The sequence below is a fragment of the Leucoraja erinacea genome, chromosome 20, assembly GCF_028641065.1.
Source record: "Leucoraja erinacea ecotype New England chromosome 20, Leri_hhj_1, whole genome shotgun sequence".
In the NCBI taxonomy this organism is placed as follows: domain Eukaryota; kingdom Metazoa; phylum Chordata; class Chondrichthyes; order Rajiformes; family Rajidae; genus Leucoraja; species Leucoraja erinaceus.
This window is the reverse complement of record NC_073396.1, coordinates 30,417,099-30,431,974: the sequence shown is the minus strand read 5'-3', so window position 1 is coordinate 30,431,974 and position 14,876 is coordinate 30,417,099. Positions and strand designations below refer to the sequence as shown.

Here is a 14,876-nt window from a genome sequence, read left to right as displayed (position 1 = left end):
ACCTCCGCGCGGCTCCCGCTTCCGCTTTGGTCACGCTCGCCGCATGCAGTCGCATGCTCGTGGGACAGGCCCTTCAGCAAAGACTGCGGTCAATTGATCGGTACACAATTTCAGAACCTGCTCAGGGACACCATCCAGGGTGGCCATTTCCCGAGGGTTTACCCTCATGATAGCTGCTCTAAGTATGTTTCTGGGACAGAGCTAGCATCGGAGGGGGGGCACATTGAGGCACTGTGCTTGACTGTGCTTGAATTAAAATGTATTTAATTCACATGTTTAATCAATAATATTTTATTATTAATGCTTAATGTTTTATGTATCATTCCTAACTATCATGGTATGACATGTTGTCACTTGCGGGTGGAGCACCAAGGCAAATTCCTTGTATGTGAATACTTGGCCAATAAACTTATAAACTTATTCATTCATTCATTTATTCATGATTTTTAGTCACTTACCTCGGTGGAATGCAACTTTTCTCCCAGTCGCATTTTCGCCCTCCCTCGCGCCCTAACAGCTTGGATTGGTGCAGCCTCTCCCAGAGTCGGGCCCAGAGCTTCAGCAACGCTGACTTTCCATTGCGGAGCCGGGTGATCCCTTGCCGGGGATCGCCAGAAGAAATTCTCCGATTGCTGGCCCGCGGACTATAGCATCCTGAAGCCACGGTCTGCGGAGCTTCTAGCCGCGGGCACGGCTTGGACTTTCCATCGCGGAGTCTGGGATCCCTTGCCGGGGATCACCGGAGAGAAGCTCTGACCGCCGGTCTGCGGCCTATAACATCGTGAAGCTGCGGTATCCGGTAGGAAGCGGCCCATTCGGGACCCGATGTCGGAGTTTCGAGCATCCCGACGAGAGGGCCAGTACATCGGGCCGTCCTTAGCGGCGACTGCGGAGGGTTCATGGCCCTGACCACGGATGAACAAAGGGGGAGGACTGACAAAGTTATTGCCTTCCATCACAGTGAAGAATGTTGATTCCACTGTGGTGGATGTTCATGTTGTATTCTATTGTGTATTGTGCTCTTTTTGATTGTGTGGCTGCATGGTAAGTCAAATTCCACTGTACCTTAATTGGTGCATGTGGCAATAAATGTGAACTTAAACTTAAACTTGAACTTGAACTTAATTAAAGCAAAGCACAGATTTTTGTAACCACTTTTTCAATGAGGTAACACAGTTGATGAGAGTAATGGAATTAATGTCTTGCACATAGACTTCCAGAAACCTTTTGATAAGGTGCCACTAAATGCGACTATCGGTATAGCTGAAGCACATGGCCCGAAAGGAACATTGAGAGCATGGATACAAAGTGGGCAAATTAATGGATAGCAATGGGTGGCTGGTGAATGGTTGTTTACCAGAATGAAGGGAGGTCAATAAACGTGCCCCAGGTGTCGGTGTTAGGACCATTGTTTTTTTATCCATGCTAATGTCCATGCGAGGGTGCATGCCTCGCTTTCTGAATTTTGTGGATGATGCTAAATAGGGCAGTATTGTGAACTGCAAATGGTGATAGATTGCGGCAGCATATGCATCGGCCAGTGAAAAGAGCAGACATGTGGCAGACAATAGCCTTTGCACTTCTCTGTAATTTCCCTTCATTCCTGCTCCTCCGTACCTTTCCCATTCATTGGTGACGGTCAAAACACACCCAGTGGGTCAACGTTCCTTCTGCACCAGGTTCTCTCTCCAGTATTCTAATACTGCCAGAAATAGGCAAGCTGTCTCTGAAAGCATGCCAGGCTCTGGCAGTTTGCCATCTCAACTGGGGAAATATCAAAGGCATAATTTCAAGCCAAGCTTTCAGTCTCCTTGTTTAGAAACGAGTGAATATCTACCCTCTCGGATCATCAGTAGTTTCAACGCTCAAAGGCAAAATATGGCTCTGGTCAAAAAAGGAAAAGATACGTATACATATATATAGGATCTTCATCATCTGGCAAGTTGGCTGAGGATTGCAAAAACCAAGGAGTGCAAAGATTTACAGAGAAGTGTAAAAACTATGGTTTGGTTTTGGAGAACTTTAATTATGATTTAATGCAGATAAGTACAAGGTGTTGCAGTTTGGGACCAGGTCAGGACATTCACAGTGAATGGTAGAACCCTGGGGAGTGTTGAAGAGCAGAGGAGTACCGGTGGCATTACAGGTGGATGGTCAAGAAGGCTTTTATTAATTGGCCTTCATCAGTCAGGGTATTGAGTATAGATGTCAGGACATTGCATTTGGAGGCTGCATTTGGAGTATTGTGTTTAATTTTGGTCATCCTATTATACAATGTCATTAAAATGGAAAGAGTGCAGAGAAGATTTATGAAGATGTTGCTAGGATATCGAGGGCCTGAGCTATAAGGAGAGGTCGGGCAGGCTAGAACTTTTTTTGGTGCGCAGGAGGCTGAGGGGTGATCTTATAGATGTATATAATATCTTGAGCTGACTAGCTAGGGTGAATGCACAGATTATTTTACCCAGAGTAGGGGAATCAAGAAGCAGAGGGCATAGTTTTAAAGTAAGAGGGGCAAAGATTTAATAGAAAATTGAAGAGTAACTTTTTCACTCAGAGGATGGTGGATATATGAAATGAGCTGACAGAAGAGGTAGTTGAGGCAGATGTTTAACATAATCTAAACAACACTTAGACAGAAACTTGAATAGGAAAGGTGAGAGGGATATGGGTCAAACACAGCCAAATTGGACCAGCTTAGATGGGGCATCTTGGACGAATTAGACAGAAGGACCTGTTTCAATGCCATATGACTATAGCTTTGTAATCCAGCACTGGCAATTTGATTCAAAGAGATTAAAGGGAAACAGTAAATTAAAACTTTTTTATTCAGAAGATTGTAAAGTACCAAGTTATATTAATCTCTGTGTGAGGACAAGCAAATTATGGTTCCATCCAGAAAAAAACATAATTCGGGGACAGATAAGGGGAACCTTTTCTCCACATAGGACACATATAATAAGTAAGTAAGTAAGTAAGTAAGTAAGTAAGTTTATTGGCCAAGTATTCACATACAAGGAATTTGCCTTGGTGCTCCGCCCACAAGTAACTACATGACATACAGTGACAGTGACGAATGACTCAGGAAACACTAAACATTAATAATAATATAACATTAATGATAAAACACCATTGAGGCAACAAAATACCAGATCAAAGGGAGGCCACAGATTTTTGGCTGTTGAGTAGAGCAACTACTCGTGGATAATGGACACTTAGAATGAAGTGTCATACGCTGCTGTGGAAGGAAAGATCCGGCAATAATTGAATCAGCAGCGGTAAGTCTTTTGGAAGGATGAATTAAAATGGGCCAGTGTGCTATTCTCATCCATTACTATCCTTTAATCTTGTTATATGTTGCTGCTAAGGTCACTTCACAAGGACTCGAGCCTTGTTTCATAGCCCCGGGTGTTTTTGTCATGCATCAGTGACCTCATGTGTACGCATGCTTCAGTCCTGACTTCCTCGCAAGTGCATTTACTTTCTTTGGTTTTATCGAACAGTTTGTTGGTGATCATCGAACAGTTTGCTGACTCCTGTTTTACCATGATTTTGGTTTTGCCTAAGTTATGGTCATGTAAAATTGGTGGGAATTTGTTGCGGTAAGCCTTTGTTGAACCCGCACTATTATATTCCTCTGGTAGCGCTTGGAAATGCTGTGTTATGCATCTGTCAGTTTGTGGGTTGGTGTCAAACAGTTCATGCTGAAAATAACAAAACCACTCTCACAAATTCCCAACCACGTCACTCTTCCTCAAATAATGTGGGATACAGTTTCCTCTCTGCGCACAATTGGCAACAATGACGTCAACGGCAATTCAAAATTGCGAGTTTTCAGAATTGAATAGGTTTCTGCTTCAACTCCCTCCCACAAAACTCCATTTAAACATCATTCAACCAACGTGATGGACAAGCAACTTAGAACACTTGTGATTTGGAGGATTTTCTGACTTTTAAGGTTTTCCTTTGTGTCCTTAAGTCTGGTGGTCTGACACTATCTACTGAACTCAGCCAAAATTGGGCTTTTCACAAAATAAAATCCTAATCTGAGGAAGGCCATTCTTGCCATAAAGGGAGTACAGAGAAGGTTCACCAGACTGATTCCTGGGATGTCAGGACTTTCATATGAAGAAAGACTGGATAGACTCGGTTTGTACTCGCTAGAATTTAGAAGATTGAGGGGGGATCTTATAGAAATTTACAAAATTCTTAAGGGGTTGGACAGGCTAGATGCAGGAAGATTGTTCCCGATGTTGGGGAAGTCCAGAACAAGGGGTCACAATTTAAGGATAAGGGGGAAATCTTTTAGGACCGAGATGAGGAAAACATTTTTCACACAGAGAGTGGTGAATCTCTGGAATTCTCTGTCACAGAAGGTAGTTGAGGCCAGTTCATTGGCTATATTTAAGAGTTAGATGTGGCCCTTGTGGCTAAAGGGATCAGGGGGTATGGAGAGAAGGCAGGTACAGGATACTGAGTTGGATGATCAGCCATGATCATATTGAATGGCGGTGCAGGCTCGAAGGGCCGAATGGCCTACTCCTGCAGCTATTTTCAATGTTTCTATGTTTCTAAAAGAGGCATTTTTGATCTTTATGTAAAAACAAGGAACTGCAGATGCTGGTTTATAAACTAACACACAAAGCCCTAGGGTAACTCAATGGGTCGGGCAGCATCTCTGGATAACAAGGCTGGATGATCACCTATCCATGCTCTCCAGAGATGCTGCCTGGCCTATTGAGTTACTCCAGCATTTTGTGGCTATTTTTGATCATTAGCCTGATCCTTGTGAGCAACCTAGGACTTTCAATAACTTAAAATCAATTTAACAGCTACAGAAAAAGTTAGTGGATTTGTTGATATGAGGTATTCAATTACTTCATAACTTTTTTAATATTCAAAAATTAAGAAGTATCAATTGTGTCCTCGCATCTTGACAAATGTTACAGATTATTTTTAAGAGGCTCCTTAAAACCCTACAATCAGACACCATCAGCATCAGCAGCAATATGATCAACCGTGCAGCTGTATGTATGGACAGAATGAGGATGTGCTCACGGATAGCATGATATGACAGGATAGCATGGCAGGTTTGTCACTCAGTACAAGTAACGATAATAAACCAATATCAAAAGGACGGCGGTAGAGGTGCTGCCTTAGAGTGCCAGAGACACGGGTTCGATCCTGAATACGGGCACTCTCTGTACAGAGTTTGTACGTTCTTCCCATGACCATGTGGGTTTTCACAGGAGCTCCGGTTTCCTCCCACATTCCAAAGACCTGACCTCCCGGTGGCTCAGCACTTCAACTCCCCCTCCCATTCCCAATCCGACCTCTCTGTCCTGGGTCTCCTCCATTGCCAGAGTGAGCAACACCGGAAATTGGAGGAACAGCACCTCATATTCCGCTTGGGGAGCCTGCATCCAACGGGCATGAACATTGAATTCTCCCAATTTTGTTAGCCCTTGCTGTCTCCTCCCCTTCCTTAGCCCTCGAGCTGTCTCCTCCCATCCCCCAGCCCTCGGGCTCCTCCTCCTCCTTTTTCCTTCCTTCTCCCCGCTACCCCCTATCAGTCTGAAGAAGGGTATCGGCCCGAAACATTACCTATTTCCTTCGCTCCATAGATGCTGCTGCACCCGCTGAGTTTCTCCAGCATTTTTGTGTACCTTCCAAAGACATACTGGTTTGTAATTGGCTTCAGTAAGCATTGTAAATTGTTCCAAGTGTGTAAGATAGTGTTAACGTACGGGGATCATTGGTCGGTGTGGACTCAGTGGGCCGAAGGGGCTGTTTCCCCGCTCAATCTCTAAACTAAACTAAACGTGAACTAAACTAATACCAACATTGTGAAATTTAAACTGAAGGTGGAAGTTCAGCTTGGAATTCCTTGCTCTCTTGCTCCTGTTATTCAGTCTTGGGCGAATTTTATTGCAAAATCTAGGGCACCACGTCTTTCTGTTTTAAAAGCATCCTTAACTTTGGAAAATGTTACCATGGTATTCAGCACGTTGAATACATTATTCAACGTACTGTAGCAGGTGTGGATTGGAGCAATGGGGGAGAAGTTACAGTAGATGGTCACTGAAATCACTTTCTAGCATCTCAAAACCCTCCGAACAACCCTTCAGTTAACGTAATGCGCCATTCTCTTTCTACCTCCAGTGTTGTGCCTTGGTGTTTTCCCATGGGAATCCTCCCACATTTGTGGAAAGTGCAAAGATTGGAAGTCAGAAATTAGGATAGAAAGCCAGGAGGCCTTTGGGGCTCCATGCAGAGAGATGTGCACTCCTTCTACAATGGAACCCCACACTCAACCCCCTTATTATCACAGCATGTTAATATTACACACTATGCCCAGATATCTCTCTGCATTATCTGCATTCACATTTAAATCAGTGTCATTTTTAAACGCATTTATCTTAAGTTCAAAATATTGATTAAACTAAAGCTTTAAAAAAAAAACACCTACATTCACCTCCCTTTTCACTGCAGGTCGATGATCCTGTTCAACACACCAGCCTGCAACTTGAGCTTGGACTTCCTTAATCTCCTTCACCCATTGTCATTTGATGGACGATGTATCCATCAAAAACTCGGATGAAGCACGCACACAATTCATCCAAGTTTTTCATTCTTGGAAGAATTATGCTGGAAAATGCAGGATGATTTGTCAGAAACACGGGCTCTTTTACTTTAAACAGCAATGGAAACATTTACAATGGTATTTAACCCCCTCAAACCACATGAGAAGTAGTGTATTAGAGCAGTTTATATATTTTTCTGAATGAGGTACATTTAAAATAGTGTCTAAAGGGGGATAGAGAGGTGGAAAGATTTAGAGAGTACATTTCTGAGCTTAGTCCTTTGGTAGATGGACACTAATAGTGGAACACTTAAATCCAGGATGATGAGCATTGCAACATGGAAGTGCAGCTGGCGGTCCTACCTCTTCACAGCTCCAGTATTCCAGATATATTTGTGACATCCATTGTCATCTGTGTGGCGTTTGCACCTTTTCCCTGCGACTGCATGGGTTTCCACTGGGTGCCCCGGTTTCCTTACATAGCCCAAAGATGTGTGGGTTTGCAGGATAACTGGCCTCTGTGAATTGCCCCTGTTGTGTGCAGTGTGGAATCTGGGGGTGGGGCAGTGGTGTAGTTAATGGTTATGTGGGGCAGTGGGAATGAATGATAATGTATTAGTGTAAGTGGGTGTTTGATTGTGATTGTGATCGTGGGTGAAAGAGTTTTTTTTCTAATGCTGTATGACTAATTTATTTTACACTTTCAATAATACATAAATCTCTGTCGTATCAATGGGGGTTTTTCCATTTAACACTCCACAGGTGTCTATACTTATAGGTGAAGATGCACCTAACGTGTGATGTATGTGGAGAGAGTGCAGGTAAAAGAGGCCTGTACTTACTCAGCATTTTTTAATCACGTATTAATGACATTAAAACAAAGAAGGTTGGAAATACTCAGTAGAACAGGCAGTATGAGAAGAATAGGATTAATATTTCATCAGAACGTCATGTGTAGGAAGGAACTGCAGATGCTGATTTACACCGAAGATATACACAAAATGCTGGAGTAAAGGGCCTGTCCCACTTGGGCGTCATTTGCGCGTCATTTACGCGGCAGGCCGGTAGTGACTGACGCACGACAGTCGCGCGGCAAGTGCTCTTGAGGGCCCTGCTTCTTTTGGGAGCCACTTGCGATGTCATTCATACTTAGTCCGATCTCTGTGGCAAGGATTTTCCCAGTGAAAATCTTTCAAAATTACGCGCGCTTTATACCCAGGTGGTCACGTGGTGCGGCGCTCAAATGACACACAAATGGTGCGCCGACAGCGTATGGGCGGCGCATGGTTACGAACGTTGACGCACGGTGACGCATAATAAATTAGCATAGGCAACGTTCGTGTGTCACCGTGCGTAACCATGCGTCACCACTCGCTACACGTACGCCGTCAGTACGTCAGTGTGCGCAAGGGATATGTCACGCAGGTGGTGCGCCAGGATTTTGAGCATTCCAAAATCCTGGGACGCCACGCGTTACCGCGCGTCACTGCTTACGCCACCACGCCTCAATATGCGCCATGCGCACGTTACGACACGCCAACCGATTTTTAGGATGTCGCGTAAATGACGTGCAAATGACGCCCAAGTGGGACAGGACCTTAACTCAGTACATCTGGCAGCATCTCTGGAGAAGAAAAATAAGTGATATTTTGGGTCGAGATCCTTCTTCACACTCACTGCCTCGTCACCTATTCCTTTTCTCCAGAGATCCTGCTGAGTTACTCCAGCATTTCGTGTCTATCATCAGAACATCATTAAATTTGATCTGTAACATTAACGCTCTCTCCATAACTGTTAATAAAAACAGGAATCGGAGATTTTCAGCAGTTCCATGGTCAGCCAAGCAGAGTCTTCAACATAAATCATTACTTCTGTCTATTTCTCCACAGATGCTGCCTGACCTGCTGAGTATTTCCAGCATTCTTTGTTTTTATTTCAACAGTCGCAGTGGTGGACAGGCACAAGTCTCCCGAGTGGACATTCTAGCTCACAGTACGTGATGGCTCCTATCCCTCCAGGTTTCTTGTCCTCCCTTTCATTCTGTACAGTTTTCAGTGAAAGTGTCCCCTCACTGAATTGTACACGTTGTACCTTTTCATTCAACCTAATCACAAAATAACATTGTGGGCTCAATCTTGGTGCATTTCTTCTGTTCCAGGACATTGCTGGGCCCCTATGGAGTAGACCGGAGAGTGCATTGCGTAGACTTTACAGATTGCGAAAATGGACTGGGTAAGTGACCTTATGATCGGTACACATTGCACAAAAAAAGGTTTTTCTGCCTGGTGTGCTAGTCATGGAGTCATACAGCATTGCAACAGGCCCTTCAGCCCAACTTGCCCATGCTGACCAACATGTCCCGAATAGACTAGTCCCACCTGCCCATGTTTGGCCCATAAACTGTTCCTATCCATGTAGCTGTCTTGATGTATTTTACATGGTGTTATAGCACCTGCCTATGAGTGAAGCACCACCCTTTGTATTAGAACTTGTGTTATTCATAAATTATCCTTTTTGCTCCTGGGCAATTATCTTTCTCGCTGAAGTCTGAATTTTACGTAATGGTTTGTTTCAATATTTTTTTAATCTGTGGCACAGGATGAAATTTTCCGTGAATGTTATGCACCTATTTAAAACTGTTGCTGCAATCTGCTCCTGCACACTCCCTTTGTGTTTAATTCCGACATGAACAAGTCTCTGTCATGGAACCACAGTATAACCTGGGCACTTGTTGAAATGTACCCCATCGCAAACACTGGGTTTAGAGGGATATGGGCCAAATGCAGGCTGGTGGGACTAGTGTAGATGCGATATGTTGGTCGGGATGGAGATGTTGGGCTGAAGGGCCAGCTTCTACACTGTATGTGACTTTCCACTCACTGAATACTGAACAGATTGAGATACCATGGTTGCATACTTTTTATTTAACTAAATCTCCTGAGCCTGATCAGATACATCCAAGGACAGAAGAACTTGCTAGAGAAGAACTTGCATGACCCTGGCTGAGATATAGGAAGCATCATTGGACATGGGCGAGATGATGGAATACTGGAGTGGCTATTGTGCCTCCTTTTTAAGAATAGCTGCAAGGAAAACCCTGGGAATTATAGGCCAGTGAGCCTAACATCTGCATAGGACGGAACTGCAGATGCTGGCCTTGACCCGAAACGTTACCTTTTCCTTTTCACCAGAGATGCTGTCTGACCCGCTGAGTTACTCCAGCTTTTTGTGCCTTTCTTCAGCCTAACATCTATGGCAGGCAAGTTACTGGGTGGAATGTGAAGGATAAGATATATCTGCAATTCAATAGGCAGGGGCTGATTAGGGATAGTCAGCATGGTTTTGTACAAGGGGGATCATGAGTGTGATTTGAGTAACCAAAATGGTTGACATGGGCAAAGATGTGGACATTGTCTATGTGGACTTCAGCAAGACTGTTGATAGGGATATCCAAACTTCTCAATCTGCTTCCCTGCTCATCCTGAACATAATCACTCCACCATCAGTGTCTACGCCACCAACTACCAAATGCCTAAATCGCTCCAACTCTATTTACCCCTGAAGATCCTGCTTAAAACATAAATCACTTTGAAACTTTTAATCAAAAATCAAAAGTCACGAGTGTTTTAAATTGTCATATGGGCCAGGACAATGAAATTCTTACCAGCTGCAGCTTTACAGGCACAATAAACATGACGTAACAAATAAACTTACAATAAACCATCTGTATTCAAGATGAAGCAGACTGTGACAATATCTAGTACAAACATATTTTTCTCCTCTTTCTAACCCAGAAGGAGGGGGACAAATGGACCTGTCGGACCTGTTATTCAAACCAGGAGGATCCATCTTGGCTGATGCCAATTATGAACCAGCAAACATATGAATCAAGAACGAGAGTAGGCCCCACTCCATTCATAGACACAAATGCTGGAGTAACTCAGCGGGATAGGCAGCATCTCTGGATAGAAGGAATGGGTAACGATTCGGGTCGAGACCCTCCATCAGATTCTGGAGCTGGGTCTTGACCTGAAACGTCACCAGAGATGCTGCCTGTCCCACTGAGTTACTCCAGCATTTTGTGTCTGTCTTCGGTGTAAACCAGCATCTGCAGTTCCTTCCTACCCACACCATCCATATTGATTTATTCTTAAATTCACATTGCATCCACCTGAGGTAAACTTTCACCCTTTTGCTTAAAACAAATCTATTTGACACTGTCTTAAAAATAATTAGAGACTTTACTTCCATCATCCCTTGAGAAAATTCCAAAGAATCACAACCCTCTGAGTGGATAAAACATCCCATTACTGTCTTAAAGGATGATTTATCTTAATTTTTAAAAAGTGACCCTTAGTTCTAGGTTCTCCCACAAGGGGGAACCTTCTCTCCACATCTTCCATGTCAAGACCCCTCGGGGTTATTTGTTCTCTCTCATTATTCTAAACTCCAGTGGATACAACAAGCCTCACAATGGTTTCTTATTAGACAGCCCACCCAACATGGGATCTTCACAGTCCGACCAGTTCAAAGACTTGTAACAAAAGGAAGAAACTAAAAGCTGAGCTTCGCTAATTACAAACTCATTGGAACCTGGGAAACTTTTACCAGGCTGTTTAGAAAATACTTCATGATGAGACCAAAGATAGACACAAAAAGTTGGAGTAACTCAGCAGGTCAGACAGCATCTCTGGAGAAAAGGAATAGGTGACGTTTCAGGTCAAGACCCTTCTTCAATTCCCTTTCATGGATCTGGTTTTTCATTTGTAAAGGGCCTGTCCCACTGTACGAGGTAATTCAAGTGTTCTCCCGAGTTAAAAAAAAATCAAACTTGTGGTAAGCACGCAGAATGAATGTCGCGGGTACGTCGGAGCTCAGGACGTCTCTTAGCGGCTCATAACACTAATGGCGGGTACTCGGGAAATGCGGTAAGCTCGTGAAGACTCGTGAAGATTTTTCAACATGTTCAACTCGAGTGCCCCGAGTACCTACGAGCGGCTATTACCGTAATTCTCCGAGTTTGAATCAGGGGAAACTCGGGAGAACTCCTGAATTAGCTCGAACAGTGGGACAGCCCCATTAACCCCCATTGGTTATCTAACCCATGAAAAGAAAAATACACAACAATTGTTATTCAGCTTTCAGTTTGATCAAGTGTTTAACTGTCATATGGACCAAAACAATGGACATCCTAACTTGCTGCAGCTTTACAGGCACATTAATAAACACAGGCTCATTTAAGTAATGTCAGATTTTATTCTATTCAAATATTCTGTTGTGTTCTGCCTGTTGTGACCCTGATTATGGTCAACAGATGTGTTTCTTTGACTGAAGGAATTTGTGTGCTGACCATAATTGGATACCGCAACAGAAAGAACATAACAAAATATTTAAAATAATAGAATGTCATATTGCTAAATGTACATGTGACTCTAGCACTACTTTGATTTATCAACATACTTTAATTGCATTATCATGGTTTAATTTATCATTTATTGTATGTTTCGCTGTTATGGTCATTAAGAATTGAATTGTTTGTTTCATATCTGGTATGTATAATAAATAAACACTTTTGAATCTCTTGAATCTATTAGAACATAGAACAGTACAGCACAGGAGCAAACCCTTTGGCCCAAAATTTCTTTGCTGAATATGATGCCGGGTTAAACTAATCTCCTGTGCCTGCACGTGATCCATATCTCTCCATTCATCGCCTTTCCATGTTCTTATCTAAAAGCTTTGTGAATGCCACAATTGTATCTGTCTCCACCACCAGTCCTTGCAGTGAGTTCCAGACTCCCACCACTCTGTGTAAAAAAAACTTGCCCCCCTTTAAACTTTGCCCCACTTGCCTTAAAGCTCTGCCCTCTGGTCCTTGCCTTTTCCACCCTGGGTAAAAAGTCCTGACTGTCTACGAGACTGATCACCTAATTAAAACAAGTGCAGAGGCAGATGAAGGGGGAGCTGAAGCTCCCTGGCCTTGCCAGTGACTGGTTTTGATTCCAAAGAATACGCGGAGTTAGGAAATTAATTCTGTGAAAACACTAGAGAACATAGCTTCAAGTTGAGCGGGACAAGTTTTAAAGGAGATGTGCGGGGCAGGTTTTCCTGTACAGAGGGTGGTCTGTGCCTGGGTGGTGATGAAGGCAGATATGATAGCGGTATTTAAGATGCTTTTACATAGGAATTTGGATATGAAAGGAATGGAGAGATATGGATCATGTGCAGGCAGGCACGGAAAATGCTATCATAATATGGGGGGGACAGGGGGGACACAATTTCTTGGCAGCCATGCGCGCATGCGCTCACACACACACACACACACACACGCACACACGCACGTACGCACACACACACACACACACACACACACATGCGAGGCTTCGGAGGCTCAATCCAGCGCTAAATGCAGTTCAACTGTGCCTGTCTCGCCGGGTTAAGCTACAGCACTGCCTGGGCTGACGGGACACCAGCCTGGAGTCGTGGAGCTAGCGGTGCTTCTTCGTGCTGGCTGTAAACCTGGGCTGTTGTTCCCGTAAGTCCAGGCAGGGCTGTAGGTTAACCTGGCGGGATAGGCAGAGTAAGTAAGTAAGTAAGTTTATTGACCAAGTATTTACATACAAGGAATTTGCCTTGGTGCTCCGCTCACAAGTAACAACGTGACATACAGTGACAGTTACGAATGACTCAGACAACACTAAACATTAATAATAATAAAACATTCATGGTAAAACACCATTGATCAAGCATGTGAACCAACACAATACCAGATCAAAGGAAGGCTACAGATTTTTGGCTGTTGAGTAGAGCAACTACTCTTGGATAAAAACTGTTTTTATGCCTGGCTGTGGCAGCTTTGGCAGTCCGGAGTCGCCTTCCAGAGGGAAGTGATTCAAAGAGTTTGTGGCCAGGGTGAGAGGGGTCAGAGATGATCTTACCCTGGCCCTTGCAGTGTACAGATCATCAATGGAGGGAAGGTTGCAGCCAATAGCCTTCTCTGCCGATCGGACGATTTGCTGCAGCCTCCAGGTGTCATGTTTGGTGGCTGAGCCAAACCAGACCATGATGGAGAAGGTGAGAACATACTCTACGATGGCCATGTAGATTTGGACCATCATTGCCTGTGGCAGGTAGACAAAAATGCTGGAGAAACTCAGCGGGTGCAGCAGCATCTATGGAATGAAGGAAATAGGCAACGTTTCGGGCTGAGACCCTTCTTCAGACTGATAGATGGTGGGGGGGGGGAGGGGGGAGAAGAAAAGAAAAAGGAAGAGGAGGAGCCCGAGAGCTGAGGGAGAGCTGAGAAGGGGAGGAGACTTCAAGGGCTACCGGAAATGGAAGAATTCAATGTTTATGCCACTAGGGTGCAGACTGCCCAAGCGGAATATGAGATGCTGTTCCTCCAATTTCCGGCGGTGCTCACTCTGGCCATGGAGGAGGCCCAGGACAGAGAGTACGGATTCAGAATGGGAGGGGGAGTTGAAGTGCTAAGCCACCGGGAGGTCAGGTTGGTTAATGCGAACCAAGCGGAGGTGTTCAGCGAAACGATTGCCAAGCCTACGTCTGGTCTCACTGATGTAGATCAGCTGACATCAAGAGCAGCGGATGCAATAGATGAGGTTGGAGGAGATGCAGGTGAACCTCTGTCGCACCTGGAAAGACTACTTGGGTCCTTGAATGGAGTTGGGGGGGGGGAGGTAAAGCGACAAGTGTAGCATCTCTTGCGGTTGCAAGGAAAAGTGCCCGGGGATGGGGTGGTGTGGGAGGGAAGGGAAGAATTGACAAGGGAGTTGCGGAGGGAGCGGTCTTTGCGAAAGGCAGACATGGGGGGAGATGGGAAGATGTGGCGAGTGGTGGGATCACGTTGGAGGTGGCGGAAATGATGGAGGACTTTTTGTTGTATGTGATGGCTAGTGGGGTGGAAGGTGAGGACTAGGGGGACTCTGCCCTTGTTGCGAGTGCGGGGGATGGGGAGAGAGAGCAGTGTTGTGGGGTATTGAAGAGACCCTGGTGCGAGCCTCATTTATGGTGGAGGAGGGGAACCCCCGTTCCCTGAAGATTGAGGACATTTCAGATGTCCTGGTGTGGAACACCTCATCCTGGGAGCAGATGCGGCGTAGGCGGAGGAATTGGGAGTAGGGGATGGAGTCCTTACAGGAAGCAGGGTGGGAGGAAGAGTAGTCTAGATAGCCTTGGGAGTCAGTGGGTTTATAGTGGATGTCGGTCAGATGTCTATCACCTGCGATGGAGATAGTGAGGTCAAGGAATGGTAGGGAAGTGTCGGAAATGGTCC

The 14,876-nt window shown here is 44.7% G+C and overlaps 1 protein-coding gene across 1 annotated transcript in view; it reads left to right on the top strand.

Annotated features, from left to right (window-relative positions):
* The window catches only part of si:dkeyp-72e1.9 (syntaxin-binding protein 4), a 101,325-nt gene that overhangs the window by 24,046 nt on the left and 62,403 nt on the right, over nt 1-14,876 (top strand). Inside the window, exon 3 of the mRNA XM_055651915.1 lies at nt 8,742-8,815. Coding sequence (XP_055507890.1) covers nt 8,742-8,815 — 74 coding nt within the window. The remainder of the gene's footprint in view (nt 1-8,741; nt 8,816-14,876) is intronic.